The 14670-nt window shown below is 37.9% G+C and overlaps 1 protein-coding gene across 2 annotated transcripts in view; it reads right to left on the bottom strand.

Annotated features, from left to right (window-relative positions):
- LOC123746087 (VPS35 endosomal protein-sorting factor-like) overlaps nt 1-14670 on the bottom strand; it is a 33477-nt gene that overhangs the window by 6980 nt on the left and 11827 nt on the right. For both annotated transcript variants that reach the window (XM_045727346.2, XM_045727347.2), the window contains 9 exons: nt 11885-11932; nt 8628-8824; nt 7858-7988; nt 7140-7289; nt 4784-4955; nt 4365-4499; nt 2540-2681; nt 1811-1992; nt 197-343 (listed from right to left, as the gene is read on the bottom strand). In XM_045727346.2, the coding sequence (XP_045583302.2) occupies nt 197-343; nt 1811-1992; nt 2540-2681; nt 4365-4499; nt 4784-4955; nt 7140-7289; nt 7858-7988; nt 8628-8824; nt 11885-11932 (1304 nt within the window). The remainder of the gene's footprint in view (nt 1-196; nt 344-1810; nt 1993-2539; nt 2682-4364; nt 4500-4783; nt 4956-7139; nt 7290-7857; nt 7989-8627; nt 8825-11884; nt 11933-14670) is intronic.

Here is a 14670-nt window from a genome sequence, read left to right as displayed (position 1 = left end):
TAGTTTAAAGAGCTACATTATTACAAAGTTTTGAATACAGTACTTTAGATGAGGCCATACATGGGATGGCCTCAATGTTTTATCCCATATAGCTTTCCATTTTTAGAATCAGACATCTCTGAAAATACATATACAATATATTGAGACAGTGTTATGCCAAGCTATAATTTAAATTATATAATACCAAGAGACACACCATGGAGAAGAGTGAGTGAGGATCGGTGGAGTTGGTAAGAGCAGTAGACACCAGAGCCAGGAGTGCAGGATAATGAGCCTGGTCACGGCTCCCATCTGCCCCAACATGTTTCAGAACATCTCCAAGCAGGGTGTTAACTTCAACTGACTGTAAAGAAAATGCTTCAGATGAGCAAAACTATAAATAATTTACACACATTGTGTAATCAACTCTCACTATCCAACAAAGTTTGTATTCGAGTCATTTACTATCTGCATAGTTGGCACTGTAGTCACTTTAAAACTTTATTACATGGAAGCACTGGGTTCCCAACATTAAGCCGGCACAGATTTCTGCATGTTTTATGCACAGTTTGGTTTACATTCTTACATAATGACACGTTCAAATGATACACATGACTTGCATCTCCACAATTTTTCCCCCATGAACAAATAAATGGTAATGTTTATTCTCATCTTTGCCATTAGTGAATACAAATCTATTCCATGGTTGGGAAGTGGTAGGAGAACTAAGTAATACTGTTCAGAAATAAAGATCCATGGAATTTATGTTCATTTATTACATGTATAATCTTAAGTTCAATATTTGAAAATTACCATACTATGTTCTGAGGTTTACCCAGAATGTATAAGTTACAATGAGAGAGTTGGTACCAAACAAAAAAAAAAAGTGTTGAATGTAATGAAACACCATTTTCTGGGTGAGACCCAGAGGCTTCCCGGAGCTATACCAGGCTGATGTGTATATATTAGACCATGGCAACAGTCAATCGATGGAGTTCTAAGCCTACCGGGGACCAGTGCCAGAACCTGGGCCCTCAAGAGAGACACGAGGAGCAATGGCCTATAGCCCCCCCCCCCCCCCCGGTGTAGTTGGAAGTAGTCTATGTCTGCCAGCTACTAGGTCACGCACCCAGAAAGGTAGGAATCCCAAAACAACCACCTTATGCCTACGACGAACTTACGAACGTCGTGGGCACAGGGATAGACCGCAGACACATCACTATATTGCAACCAACCGTTGTAACCAAGCCTGCATTAAATAAACATAAAAACTACTAAACTCGTAAATGTGAACAGGCAGTGCCAGTTTGTCGTGGGAAAGGATTCTGGGATTAATAAAACGTAAGTATACATACTAGTTATTCCTTTTGTCAAGTGTGGGGTCTATCACATCCAAAAGCAGGTTAATTTGTGGGAATACTTTCCCTATGGGCTGGGCCTTGACCCAACCCCCCTGGAGGGCTTGCTAGAATGTATGTTTGAAATGAATAAGGCAACCCTGGAGCACAGTCTAGTGGTAGGTTTACATTGAGTATACCACAACAAGTATCACAACCCCATGACAAAGGTGAAGGTGAAACACCACACTTATGGGCCAGTAGGCCCATTGTAGCTGTTTGCCACTCTGATGTTTCCATGATGGCTTGGGCAGTATATTGTATGTTTTGTAGTGTTCTCAAAGATGCCAGAATGTAATTTGGTGTTAGTTGGCAGCCAACTAATACCAATTAGAGTACAAGTATTGTACAACCTATGGATGAAATTGCAAAAATTAACAGATATTCTACCTCATACTATTGATTATCAGACCCAAAACTTTAAAGGGCTTTACTGTAAAGTGCTTAGCAGTATACTCCAGCCATATGCCAGCAGTAGAGAGGTAATCCTTGGTTCGAGGTATACGAGCGATGAGCTTCCACACAGCGTTCAGAAGTGGGAGCTGCTGGTGCTGGGGAGGAGCAGCTTGGTTCACACACCCACCGAGGGCTGATAACAGTTCATGCTCAACTTTACCTGAAATATCAAGTTTTAATATTACTCAACTCTCTGTTGTTATATAATATTGTATACTGTACAATGCAATCACCCTCCACCTAATCAATTGAGATTTTTTGGAAAAGGAGGTTTTTTGGTATTTGGTACTATTGGGTAAATAACACAATATCTAGGTGTTTTTGCCGCTTAATAGAACAAAATCATGTCATAATTGCACATCTTATAATAATTCGGTTTAAGTTTGCCTGTGTTCTTCGTACATGCCACTTATTCTGGAATTCTGCTCATCTACGACTTTGTAAGTTAAGAAAAATCTTGTATTCTACATTACTGCGTTCATAGTTCGTCAGTAAACTTTACTACATTTTACAGTGTATATCAAAACATTTTTACCACCTAAGGATACATTAATAGGTCTAGGGATGGTTTTACATGGGGAACTCCTCCAGGAATGGCAGTGTGTACAGGCTGTAATGTGCAAATATAAAAGTTGTGGTAAAGATGATCTTCCAATCAAACTGACACAGACCATGAAATGGTGTTAGTATATGGTAAGCACACTAACCTGGAGAGGAACAACCAGCTATAAGGTGGGTGAGAGGAAGTGCCTGCGAGGCTACGAAGTGGTTAGGAAACGTGGTGAGCACGGCAGAAACAAGTAAATTCTGACCCAAGCCCTCTCCTCCCTCACACTGACGAAGGACACTCTGATAATAAATACACCACTTTATTATTTACACCTTATGAAGTTTAACATTCTACCTATGCAATTAAGTATATAATTCCACAAATAATCCATCATTTAGCACCTACATTGTAGCTACATTTACTACTTTATTCCAGTATAAAGGTTCTGAAAAATAACAGATATATAGTTAAACAATTCTCCTTACCAAAATGTAAGTCTGAAGTATTCACAAAGTTGTGCTCAGAGAACAATTTTTCCGACACTGATTGCATACACCCAAGTGTGTTTACATGTATGCGCTGATTACCATGTAATCAGAAAACCCTACTAGATCCTAGCCCCAGGTTCCTACTAGGTCCTACCTGAGTCCCTACTAAATATTACCCATATCCCTACTAGATTGTGCCCTTGAGTCCTTACTAGACCCTACCTCTGAGTTCCTACTAGACTACCTCAAGACCTTTTTTGATTCCACCTACAAGGTCCCACTAGGTCCTGCCCCCTAGTCCTGCTTTAGCTATAAGAGTTTGTTGCCTACCTGATCTAATCAACTTGACAGAAAGCCCTCGCATGTACTTTAAATACCAAAAACAAACCATTCTACAGATCATCAGTTCCATAAACTTACAATAATCCTTTCATTATTTTAAGGTATGTATTTTAGCTTCTTTTTCTTGTGAACCAGTTCATTCTCCTGCACACTGCCAGAAAATGAACTTGGTGTCAAAATACCAAAACCTGGGACATTTGCATAAGTCTAACCTTTCTCTTGCATTGTCAAGGTAATTTCCTCGCCAACATCTGTGAACAAACATTCAAAAGATTTCTACCTCAAAGCCTTCACATTCAGACTCCTGAGCTGGGACAGAAGTTTTAGGAACCTATCCAAGGTCCACTTTAGAGCTGTTACCTTGATCTATTTCCAAAGCTTTTCCTAGTAGTCAATTTAACCGTTTATCTTTATAATATTCTCAATGTTTTGCTGCTCTTTACCTATCTCTATACACTAATCATCCTCCACTTCAAATACCAACACATAATTACATTAATACCTTTTTAAAGTATATATAATGCCTAGCTCCAAAGGTTGTATCAGAGAAATATAATTTCTCATTTCATTTTGGGTTGTAAAGCCTTGCATGTTATAGTTCCATCAGAAGATTTCAGATTGTTAATATTAGGTTGACCAGTAACATAATCTAAAAGCAACAATGCTTGAATCTAGTGTACCTAATGCCCCACTTTTTCATTTCATACTGTAACTTCTGGGCTAAAATTATTGTGAAACCTGCCCAAGAAAATCCTCATTGTTACCTAAGCCTTCTTCGAGGGATAGTAGACCACAGGGAAGTTGTGCATGGAATTTCTTAATGCGTTACAACCCGACACTTTTTAGTCTAACCTTTTAGCAAAAGTTGTGCTTTGGGTACAATTCAGTTAAATCCAGTTTCATCATTATTATTAGCCAGGAATTCATTAAAAATGTTCTCATCAATGACATTTTACTTAATTTGCTCTTTAAAATAGTTTAATCTATTTGCAGCTATAATATGAAATTTAACCAGAGATTTTCTACCACAAACGGTATGCTTTTGCATAAATATAGTAAACCAGCTTGACTCCCCTTGAAGTTGGTAATTCCTAAAGAAGCCGTCATTACACTGTGCTTCCCAGTAGTGTTGCCATTCACAATATGGCTTACCTGCAGGACGTGGTGGGGGGCACTGCTGGCCAGACACTGCATCATCCACCTGAGCGGCGGAGAGAAAACACGAACGGCCAGAGAATCCTTATCCTCACCCATATTCATGTCTGCTTCTCCTTCTGGCCATAGTCCCTAGAATTGTAAACATTTTGACTAACAAAATAAATTAGTTATACTAATTTTGTCTAAAAATTAAGAAGCTTTAATACTAGACTGAAGAAAGAATGCGACTTTAAAATGCCTGTAGAATAAGTAGATCATAATCGCCTAATTTTTTACTTTGATGGCATGGACTGGCTTGTATGCATTACAAGAATGCATACAAGCATCATTGAAAGACCTGAATTAAGAGACCAATGCCAGCCTCCTATTTTAAGATAAGCCCAAGTAAACAGGCCATGTACACAAAAACATACCTGCTTCAGAGCATGCAGAAAATCTTCTATACTCTCTGATATATATTGAGTGAGTGATGGTGCAACCTCAAAGCCCATGCGGCACACATACATTCGTGCATAAGCAGCCATCAGAGGATCACCAATTCCACGGATCATCCGAGATAATCTTGAAAGAGCCTGTTCTCCTTCTCTATTAATAATGGAAAGACAAATTATATAATTGGTGAACAAGGATCACAAACAGATACAAGATAAGTTGTTTACAATATTACTTGAGGATTATTAAAATATATAAAAAGGCAATACATATCCAAATTATAGGTAATATGTGACTTTTTCCCTTAGAAAAAGAGTAAGGATAAAAATGGAACTCTCTTTTGTTCCATTTTATATATTTTCTCAAGTGAAGAAAATTTGTTAACTTTGGAAATTCCAGTGCAAAATTTTATTAACAAAACAATGCTAATGTCAGAAAATTAATGGATAATGGAATTGAGTGTAAATTGAAAATACAGTACAGTACCGTAGTTTTATGTAGAAATGTGTGTCTTCTTGCCTTGGGCATTAACCCAACACCGCCAGTTTGGGCTCAGTCTTGATCTCTTGCCTATATCATGGAATACTGTTGTTGTGGAATCTATTCCATGTTGAGGAACCAGTGGTCATTTGGTTTGCTTTCCACAGTGTCTCTTGCGTGAAGACCAGCTCTGCACCTAGACTTCATAAATTTTTCAATAATGTTTTCACTAAATGTGTCTCCTTCCTTCCCAGTAATTCCAGTTAGTGCTTATCTTCTAGCTTTCTCAATGGCCAGAGACACATTCAATGTTCCTCAGTTGGAACTCACCAACTGTGAGCCATCAGCTCCCTGTTTGTGGCTACTTTCCTCATTTGCAGTGTTTATCAATGAGACAAATGAGTGTATTTCCTCCAGTCCAGTTTCTCTTATGATCCTCCAAAAGCTGGAGTGTGTTGCAGCCTGTATACTTTTCCTAGTTCCACTTTCGCCAGTTCAGCATTGGCTCTTAATCCTGCCCCCAAAAGTGTTTTTTCTGGTTTATCTTTCGACCCTACTCCTCATGTAGTTTCAAACACAGGACAAGATGCTAAATTGAGGATTCACACCACAGAAACAACATGCAAAGTTTTTGAGAGAATCCAGAGGAAATTACCTTAGGTAATTAGGTAATCACCTCTGGATTCTCTGGCAAACCTTGCATGTAGTTTCTGTGGTGTCAATCCTCATTTAGCATCTTGCCTTGTGTTTGAAGCCACTCTTTGCAATCCTCATACAAGGGTATCTTGCACTGTTCATTCCCAGTTGCTAAGCATGGTCTGGCAGGTTCAGCCATAGGCTCCTCCAGGGACCCAAAATCATCCAGTTGTTCACCTCACAGAAAATGTTCTTCATGGGTTATACCCTGTGGCGACATCTGTACTTCGGGAGTTACTGAATATTCTAACATAATCTTGCCTCCTTAGTCTCTCCATGGTTTCGTGCCTGCACTACCAGTATATTGTCTTGGGCAAGCTTTCTTCATGATGACCCACTTCTTCCTGGGTCGGGTAAAGTGTCAAGGGATGCCGATGATGTTCCTGTTACCTCTTCTCCCCACACCTATTTACACCATTTTGCACCCCCAGATGAGCATAAACTTTATGCTCATCTGGTACTTGCCCAAGGGTGAGTTTTCCTTAGCCTAGGATCCGAGGAGAAGATGGGTTAGAAATCTTTATTAGGAGTTCGGTAACTTGCCAGGACACAACCATTTAAGTTTACATTCTGGACTGGATTGAGTATTTTCCAATATCTACCTATGGCCAGTATGTTCTGGTGAAGGCAGTTTGACAAGTTCCTTGTTGAACTGTTGCAGAATGTTAACCTACCCTGACCACGCCAGAGCCTAATTGAAGGTCAGTAACATTATGCTTCAGCAGTGAACTTAGAACTCTGAAAGCACAGAGAAGTACAGTACTTCTTCTACAGAGAAGTACTCTGTAGAAGTACAGAGTCGTACTTAGAACTTACTTAGGAAAGTGATTTACATATGCATTGAAAGATTGATTTTTTTTATGAAGATGATTTGTTATTATAAATAGGAAATCTTGAAGATTGAACATCAATAATTTGAAAATGTATGCAATTCTGAAAACTTATAGAATATAAAGAGGATTCAATTACTTTATAATCATAGGTGTGAAGGGATGTACAAAGTGGAGTTAGGGACACAAAAATGATAAATGAATAATAATGTCTTATGACAAATGATAAGGAGCAACAGAAAGATTGAATGTCTCATTTTACTTACTAAAATAAATGTTTAGCACATGAAAAAAAATAATAAATTACACCTTTACTAGCATGTAGACTTACTGAGCATTGAAGATGGAATAACAAGGCAAAAGAGCAGCTTCAAGATAAAGTCTTGGGAGGAGTTCTCTGATGGAAGCCACTTTGTAGAACCAGTTCCGAGCTGTCTCCTGGGCCTCCAGTTTGCCAGCACTACTCCCACCAGCTGCAAAACTAAGGAGAGCAGTGTGAAGTTATGAACTAGAATGTAACTGAAGAGCTAATAAAAACAATGTAGATAATGCATGAGTAGACGAGGAGTCACAATAACCTAGCTGAAATATGTTGACCAAACCACACACTAGAAAGTGAAGCTGTTTTTATGATAAACAGCTGTACAAATTTGTTTGTATAAATATGACAAAACTGGCTGACTTGCTGCACAGCAGGAAAAGTATGTTTTATCACAGTTTATGTAATAACAAATACCATCCTATTTTTCTTTATACCATAAAACAGAGCAATCATTTCTAAACATTTACACGTAAACAAAAATAACATAATAAACTGCTGTGCAAATATGAAATATAGTAATTATAAATTTTCCCTTTGAAAGCTCTACCTAATCGCTCATACCCAGAACACCTCTAAAGGATACAGGTAAGAGAACATATCAGGAATGTAAACGTGTTAAAGTAAGCTGCTCAAGTTTAGACGAACCACATACTTTAAGTCACTACTTAAAAATTATAGGTTTTTGTTAATAAAAGCATCTATTCATTAATAATTATAATACACCTACTTCCCAGTCTCAGACTTGAGCTTGAGTCGTTGGTAGACAAGTGTAGCTAGTGTGTCCAAGATATCTATCACAAGGACAAACTTGCTAGGGTAGAAATGCTCTGGTGCAGACAGGCTTAATAACTTCACACACTGTAAAATTAAAACAAAAAATATGATTGAAGATATGTACACTAGTTTTCTTTCATCACCCATTTCATACAAAGACAATTGTGTAATTACCTAAGTGTAATTACCTAGGTGTTGTTACAGGACAAGAGCTATGCTCATGATAATTTTTGTTTGTTTTGTGCAAAGGTTATCTTGAGGCTATCTTGAGATGATTTCGGGGTTTAGTGTCCCCGCGGCCCGGTCCTCGACCAGGCCTCCTCCTCCAGGAAGCAGCCCGTAGCAGCTGTCTAACTCCCAGGTACCTATTTACTGCTAGGTAACAGGGGCATCAGAGTGAAAGAAACAATTTGCCCATTTGTGTCCGCCTCCACCGGGGATCGAATCCGGTACCTCAGGATTACGAATCCGAAGCGCTGTCCACCCAGCTGTCAGGCGTAGGTAATTATGAGTGCAAGTTCTCAGCTGCATGTTAGGGGGTTAACAACAAAATATGGCAAATCAATTTCAAGAATTATATTCTAAATGTATATCGCTGCTTGTTAATGGGTTATTTTGAGGGTTCACCAATAATTCACATACTGTACTAGAATTTTGGTATCACATCCAATGCTAAACAAACTATCTCTTGTTACATAATTATTTTAACATTAAATTACTAGCCTGAATAGCTATCTTGAGAGCTTTAACACGCTGGTCAGAGTTCCATGACTCGATGAGTTCTTGCTTGAGGCCATTCAGACGATAAGTAAACTCATCCTGGGTAAGTCCTCCAACCTCACGCACTGCTCCACCGCCAATTTCATCTAACGTATCCAACTGTTCCAGCCTTGCTCTTATTCTTTCACTGCCACTCATACCTGATAAAGTAAAACATAATTTGCAAGTAAATATTCTTATGAATATTATAAAGTAAGTGCTTACACAGAAAATGCACTTTTACTTTTAAACTGCAGACATTCCAAGCAAATGCTATTAGAAGTACTGTACTGTACATTTAAAACAAAATCAATGCTATATATATCCATTAAACTAAGAAAAAAGTTACATACATCACATCATACACGAGTAATAATTTTCAATCATACAAGATGCATGGCACTGGTGATGTATGGAAGTAAAAGAACACTTACATATTTGTTTATATATTAGTGTCTCAGCTTAATATTGTAATTACAAATGGTGGCATAAAGTACAGCTGATTGAAGAGAGCACAATGTGCTGACCAAACTATAGAGAAATACAAAGATAAGAGTGAACTTTATTTGTAGATTATGGCACACGTATACAAGGTCTACTCTCATTTTCATATTTTTCTACATAAACCATAGCTCAAAAACGACAGCATGATGAAAATACATAAGGCCTAAGGACACAATGACAATAATGCAAACAGAAAATATGATCTACAGAAATACTGAGTTCAGAGTAGACCGTCATACATTAGAGTTGACTTTTGCAGGGGACTTTTTTGTATATAAAGTTCTTGCAGATCAAACATCATCTTCAATAGTCTACTCTCAATTTGCTGTTTTTCTTCAAAAAAATGATATGGCATAAGAATACTGCATTGTGGCAGCTTCTCTTGGGTCTTCAAAAAGTAATGATTTGCAGGCATATGAAAACCACTATCTGATCACCTTAGTTGATCGCTAATGAGAACCCTTTTGGGCTCCAAGGTCAGTATTGTGACAGTCAGGGCAGGTCAACGTTCCACACTTTTGCCATCGGGAGCCATTCTAACATCTCTGCTGTGTCATGATGGTACTAGAGAAGGACTGGACAACATTTAGTCCAGCCTGGAATGACTGCTAGAGGCTGAATTAACAAAAACCCTAGGCCCTTGCAAGCCTTCCTCAGCATCAACAGTAACCACCCTGGTACACTCTCATTAACCATTGTGCTGTGCTAACCGAGAAATCTCGTTCTGAGAGTTGTACTATTTTTTTTTTAATTAGGCTATATTTTAAGTTTTTTTTATTGTTGTCATCACTCTTTGTGTTTTGAAATGAAAATAGTTGAGTTTGGAAATATTTTGACATTAACTTTACCTGTACATTTACAAAAAACAACAAAAATATGTCCTTAACAATTGCACTATGAAGTTTTTGCCAAAAAACAGGTGCGCAATGCAGGAGTTAACCACCTGTTACTACGCTAAGTTACCTCCCCCCAACTGTCACCACATGAAACCACCATCACCACCACTACACACGTCTTGCCAAAAAAATTTTCACACAGCTTCAAGAGCAAATATGACAAACATATACAACAAACAAAACATAAAATTTATGCACATTAGGTACAAATATACACTCAAAGCCTCACTTTTTAATTAGAACACTCAGTTGTTTCCTAAAGTACAACTAAGATTGCAAGATGAAGAGAGTGAAATAGTACTGAAGGGACAAAAAACGAAAGGTTGAACACAGTCCTGAGAGGTGCGGCTACCATGAACCCTCTAGAAAAATATACTGCTACCTGAACAAAAGCTAGCCCAAAGCCATACATTAGCAGTGTAAGCTGGAAATCTTTCACAGGTCAGGAACTCTAGGATATGCCTGTAGTTGACTTTCTGATCTCCCGCAGATCAGCTGGGAGGGGCAAACCTTATTATACAGAATAATGGTGGCTCCAAATTAGAAATCTTAAGAGGATACCAAATACTTCAGCAAACCAGTAACAGCACACTTGAACAAAAGGAATGATGTACAGTAGATCTAAAATCATACAAACCTAACCTCAAGAGAGTACAGCCACTACTGGTCCCTTTTAGGGCGAGAAATGAGATATGAGCAAAGAAACACATCCTCCACTAACAAAAATAATATACAGTATTCCAATAGGGTAACAATCAGGACTTTATTAAAATATTGCATAAGATTTAAAACTCCCATGGGTACACAGGGCTCTCATCCACTTCCTCAAGGATGCAGTACACTAATACCATCTTGGAAAAAAATCGTGAGCATTCCTCCTGGGTGTGAGGGCCTCAGTACTCAGACAGCAACCATTATTAGTGCATGGAGCAACAACTCACAACACCACCATGCAGTTTGTATCCACACCATCACTTAATGATGATAAAATAACCAACGGTGATAATGACTGTACAGGGTTCAGATATTGGTGAACCTGATGCAGGTGACGACGTTCACGGCACGAGACAGACAGCCACAGCACACAGCTATTATCTGGTGCGTCTACACATCATGCAATGGGACCTCATGTTCCTTTAGAAAATGTACATGTGAAAAATTAACATATTTAGGATTTGGTAACCAAGAGTCTGATAATAAATGCAGTGAGATAGCTAGAGCTAGTTATGTGCATAGTATAACAGGTGGCACCTTTCTTTGTTAGGTGCCATTGGCAACTGAAAACGTTAATCATATGAAAATGAAATTTGATTTAACAAAGTGATTTATATTGTCTTACTGTCCTTTTAATAGTATTCATTGTATACTAAATAAAATTAAGTTTGTAACACCACTTCATACAGCCTTGAATCCTTTAACCTTAATATTATGGAAGAATGACGGCCAGGACAAAGAAGCAATGAAAGACACAATAGGTAAGAGAAAGCGGTCAAGACAGAATGACAAAAAGTACACAAAGAAATATGCACACACGCACGCACGACAAAAATTACTGGTAGGATGGGACACCATGAGCATAGCTCTCCACCTGCTACAACACTAAGTATTTACACTTAGGTAATTGCACAGTCAACTAGAACAGAAGTAAGTTAGGGACACAAAATTAAATACATGACTACTATAATCTAGATATTACACATAGTGGAGATATGTACAGTACTCCATTCCCAATCACATATAATGTATATGACAATTTTGTTTCTAAAATACTGAACATGGCACAATAACATTAATCCCCCAGTTTATCCGATGTCCTCTCACCTGTTGTCCGGTGCCTCTCTGTTACTGCTGTTTGGGTCTTCACAACGCCTGTTAACAAAATGATAAATCATAAACTAATGCAGAACAAAACAATAACAAAATCACGCCATCAACCAAGGATTTGCAAGATTACATTGTCTTCTTTAAAATTATGAACTTTAAATGGTACTTACATTAACAGATCACAAAAATAAAATATAAGGTTTTATATTTTTCTTGAAACTCCTACATAAAGGCTTTTTCCTTATTCCCTTCACATTAGTGGAAATGAAGAACAAAACAAGGTAAACATCCAAATAGCTAAAAATAAGACAAGAAAGGTGACAAAAGAATGATGAAAGAACATAAAACATGGGACGATAATATTCTTAAAACGTTTTTCACATACACGTCAATAATGTTTTAGTCAATTTAAACGATCTTTGGTTTAGATTGATTTTTTTAATTGTTTGATATGCAGTTCCCAAGTTATGGTCCTTTCTAAATTTGTTATATTCTATAAACTTAAGTTATTGTGATTTCATTGTGCAACTTACACTATACAATGCAAGCTTGATACTAGTGTTTACAGGCACTGGATCATCTGGAACATGAACCATTTCAAAAGTCAATAAGTTTGTCTTAAATGGTCAACTGCAGACGTCAGTCACAATGGCATTATGCATCTTTTACAAATGTATTTTGTCTATAGCTGTACCAAAGCCAAGATCAAGCTGACCAGCATATGCTTACAATGTTTAGGACCATCCTTATAGTTTTGCTCTACAGTAACTCAACATCAGGCTATACATGTTCCTCCTGTATAGAATATCACAAACACGACAAATAAGCAAACTAACCAAGGAATTTTGCATATTTTGGTCACAAGTTACAGGCAATTACTAATTCAGCTCCTTTATTTCAACACTGATGTGTGTGGCTTTCTTGTTGATATACGCATTTTTTTCTAGTAAGGAAAATGAATGTCCCTTTCATATTTATCATTAATCATTATAAGATAGATAATCATGAATCTTTTTTAACAAGACAGGAAATATATCTTTATACAAGAGAAAACTCTTTCCAAGCTTGTAACTCAACATCAATATGCTTAAATATACAATATACAGCACATATATCTTGCACACAATTTGTTATGTGCATGTTATGTGCACACAATATGTTATGTCATGCTCCTTAAACCTATGTTTTAGAAGATAGGTTCAAGGAGCCAAAGCAGGGTTTTCCCAGGAACAAGTGATTGGGTACTGTATATGGGGCCAATAATGTAATGTTCCATTCATCTGGGCTGTAGGAGTCTCGAACCGTGGACTCCACACGTGTGACGTCGAAGCTCTATCGGCTGGGCTATGAGTAGTCTTAATGAGAAAAGTGTGTGCCTGGTTGATACCTGGTTGATACCTGGTTGATGGGGTTCTGGGAGTTCTTCTACTCCCCCAAGCCCGGCCCGAGGCCAGGCTTGACTTGTGAGAGTTTGGTCCACTAGGCTGTTGCATGGAGCGGCCCGCAGGCCCACATACCCACCACAGCCTGGTTGGTCCGGCACTCCTTGGCACCACCGCCTATACTGCATGTGTACCTGTACCTGGCACAGCTCAAAAGAAGTCTCTCAACCCAATCTTTTACTGCTATTCTGTCTAGGAATGTCGTCAAGGAATAAATATAAATCCTGATGGGAAAGGGCAAATTGTTATTTTAAGAGAGCCACAGGCCACTATTTTATTGATTTATATATGAACAAATAGGTACAATTGGTTGTGAAGGTACAAATTTTGGTGATTAAATGATACATTCCTGCAATGCTTCTAACTCACAGTGCAAAACAGTAGCAGAATTTTCCATCCATATAGATTTTATCTGTAGAGATGTATTATAACCATATTTTCATCACTGATATAAAAACCTTATAAAAATAATGATACCCCACAAATGAAGTTAACTACAGTGGCCCAGAGGATTAACAAATAGTACTCCATTTTGGAGGTTAACACATACACACATGCTAAAAATAACTACCATATAATGGTGCATATATGGGAAAAGACCAATGTATACAATGTGTATGTAGGAAACAATGAAGTTTTGTTACTGGATACAAATGAGTCTGCCTCCACCAGTTTGCACCGAGACTTTCAAGATAGTTCACCTTTTTACCTGAAGGCCACTATCTCTCTAGCAGCATTAACAGGGACAGTAAGCCGGTGGCTTGAAGAAGGTCTCCTCATTATTACCGAGGTATTTTTCCAATTGAATTCTGAACTGAATTAATGTCTTGGTATTTATAGCAGGTAGGCAGTTCCATGGGTATATAACCTATGGGTGATAAAGCATCTAATGTTTTCTGTCCTACATTTGTAGCTTCTTGAGCTTGAGGCTGCAAGTTACAGCCCCGCTCCTGTGCCAGGTAAGTCCACTACAGGCTCACTATAGCCCGTGCTACCTAGAACGTTTTGTTCCGAGCAGCTGAATCTAAAACAACAACAGCTGCAAATCCCAATTTACCGTATGTGTTCCTATCCAATGGTACGGTTATCCTGACAGAGCTCAAGTAATTATTACCCCTTTGAGATTAGCAACATAATAAAACCCAGATACAAGTTCACACACTTAAATACTGTACTTAGGCTACCTAATTCAATACTAGCTTATAAACCATTAACATTACAACAAAATGATCATGCACAGAATAAAAAATACATTTATTTATTTTTTAAGGAGCAGCTTTATTTGCAGTTATGAGCAGCAGATCTAATTACTCTCACAACAGAATTGTTTGAGTAATAAGT

This window comes from Procambarus clarkii, chromosome 78 (assembly GCF_040958095.1).
Source record: "Procambarus clarkii isolate CNS0578487 chromosome 78, FALCON_Pclarkii_2.0, whole genome shotgun sequence".
In the NCBI taxonomy this organism is placed as follows: Eukaryota; Metazoa; Arthropoda; class Malacostraca; order Decapoda; family Cambaridae; genus Procambarus; species Procambarus clarkii.
This window is presented reverse-complemented; position numbering and strand designations above follow the sequence as displayed.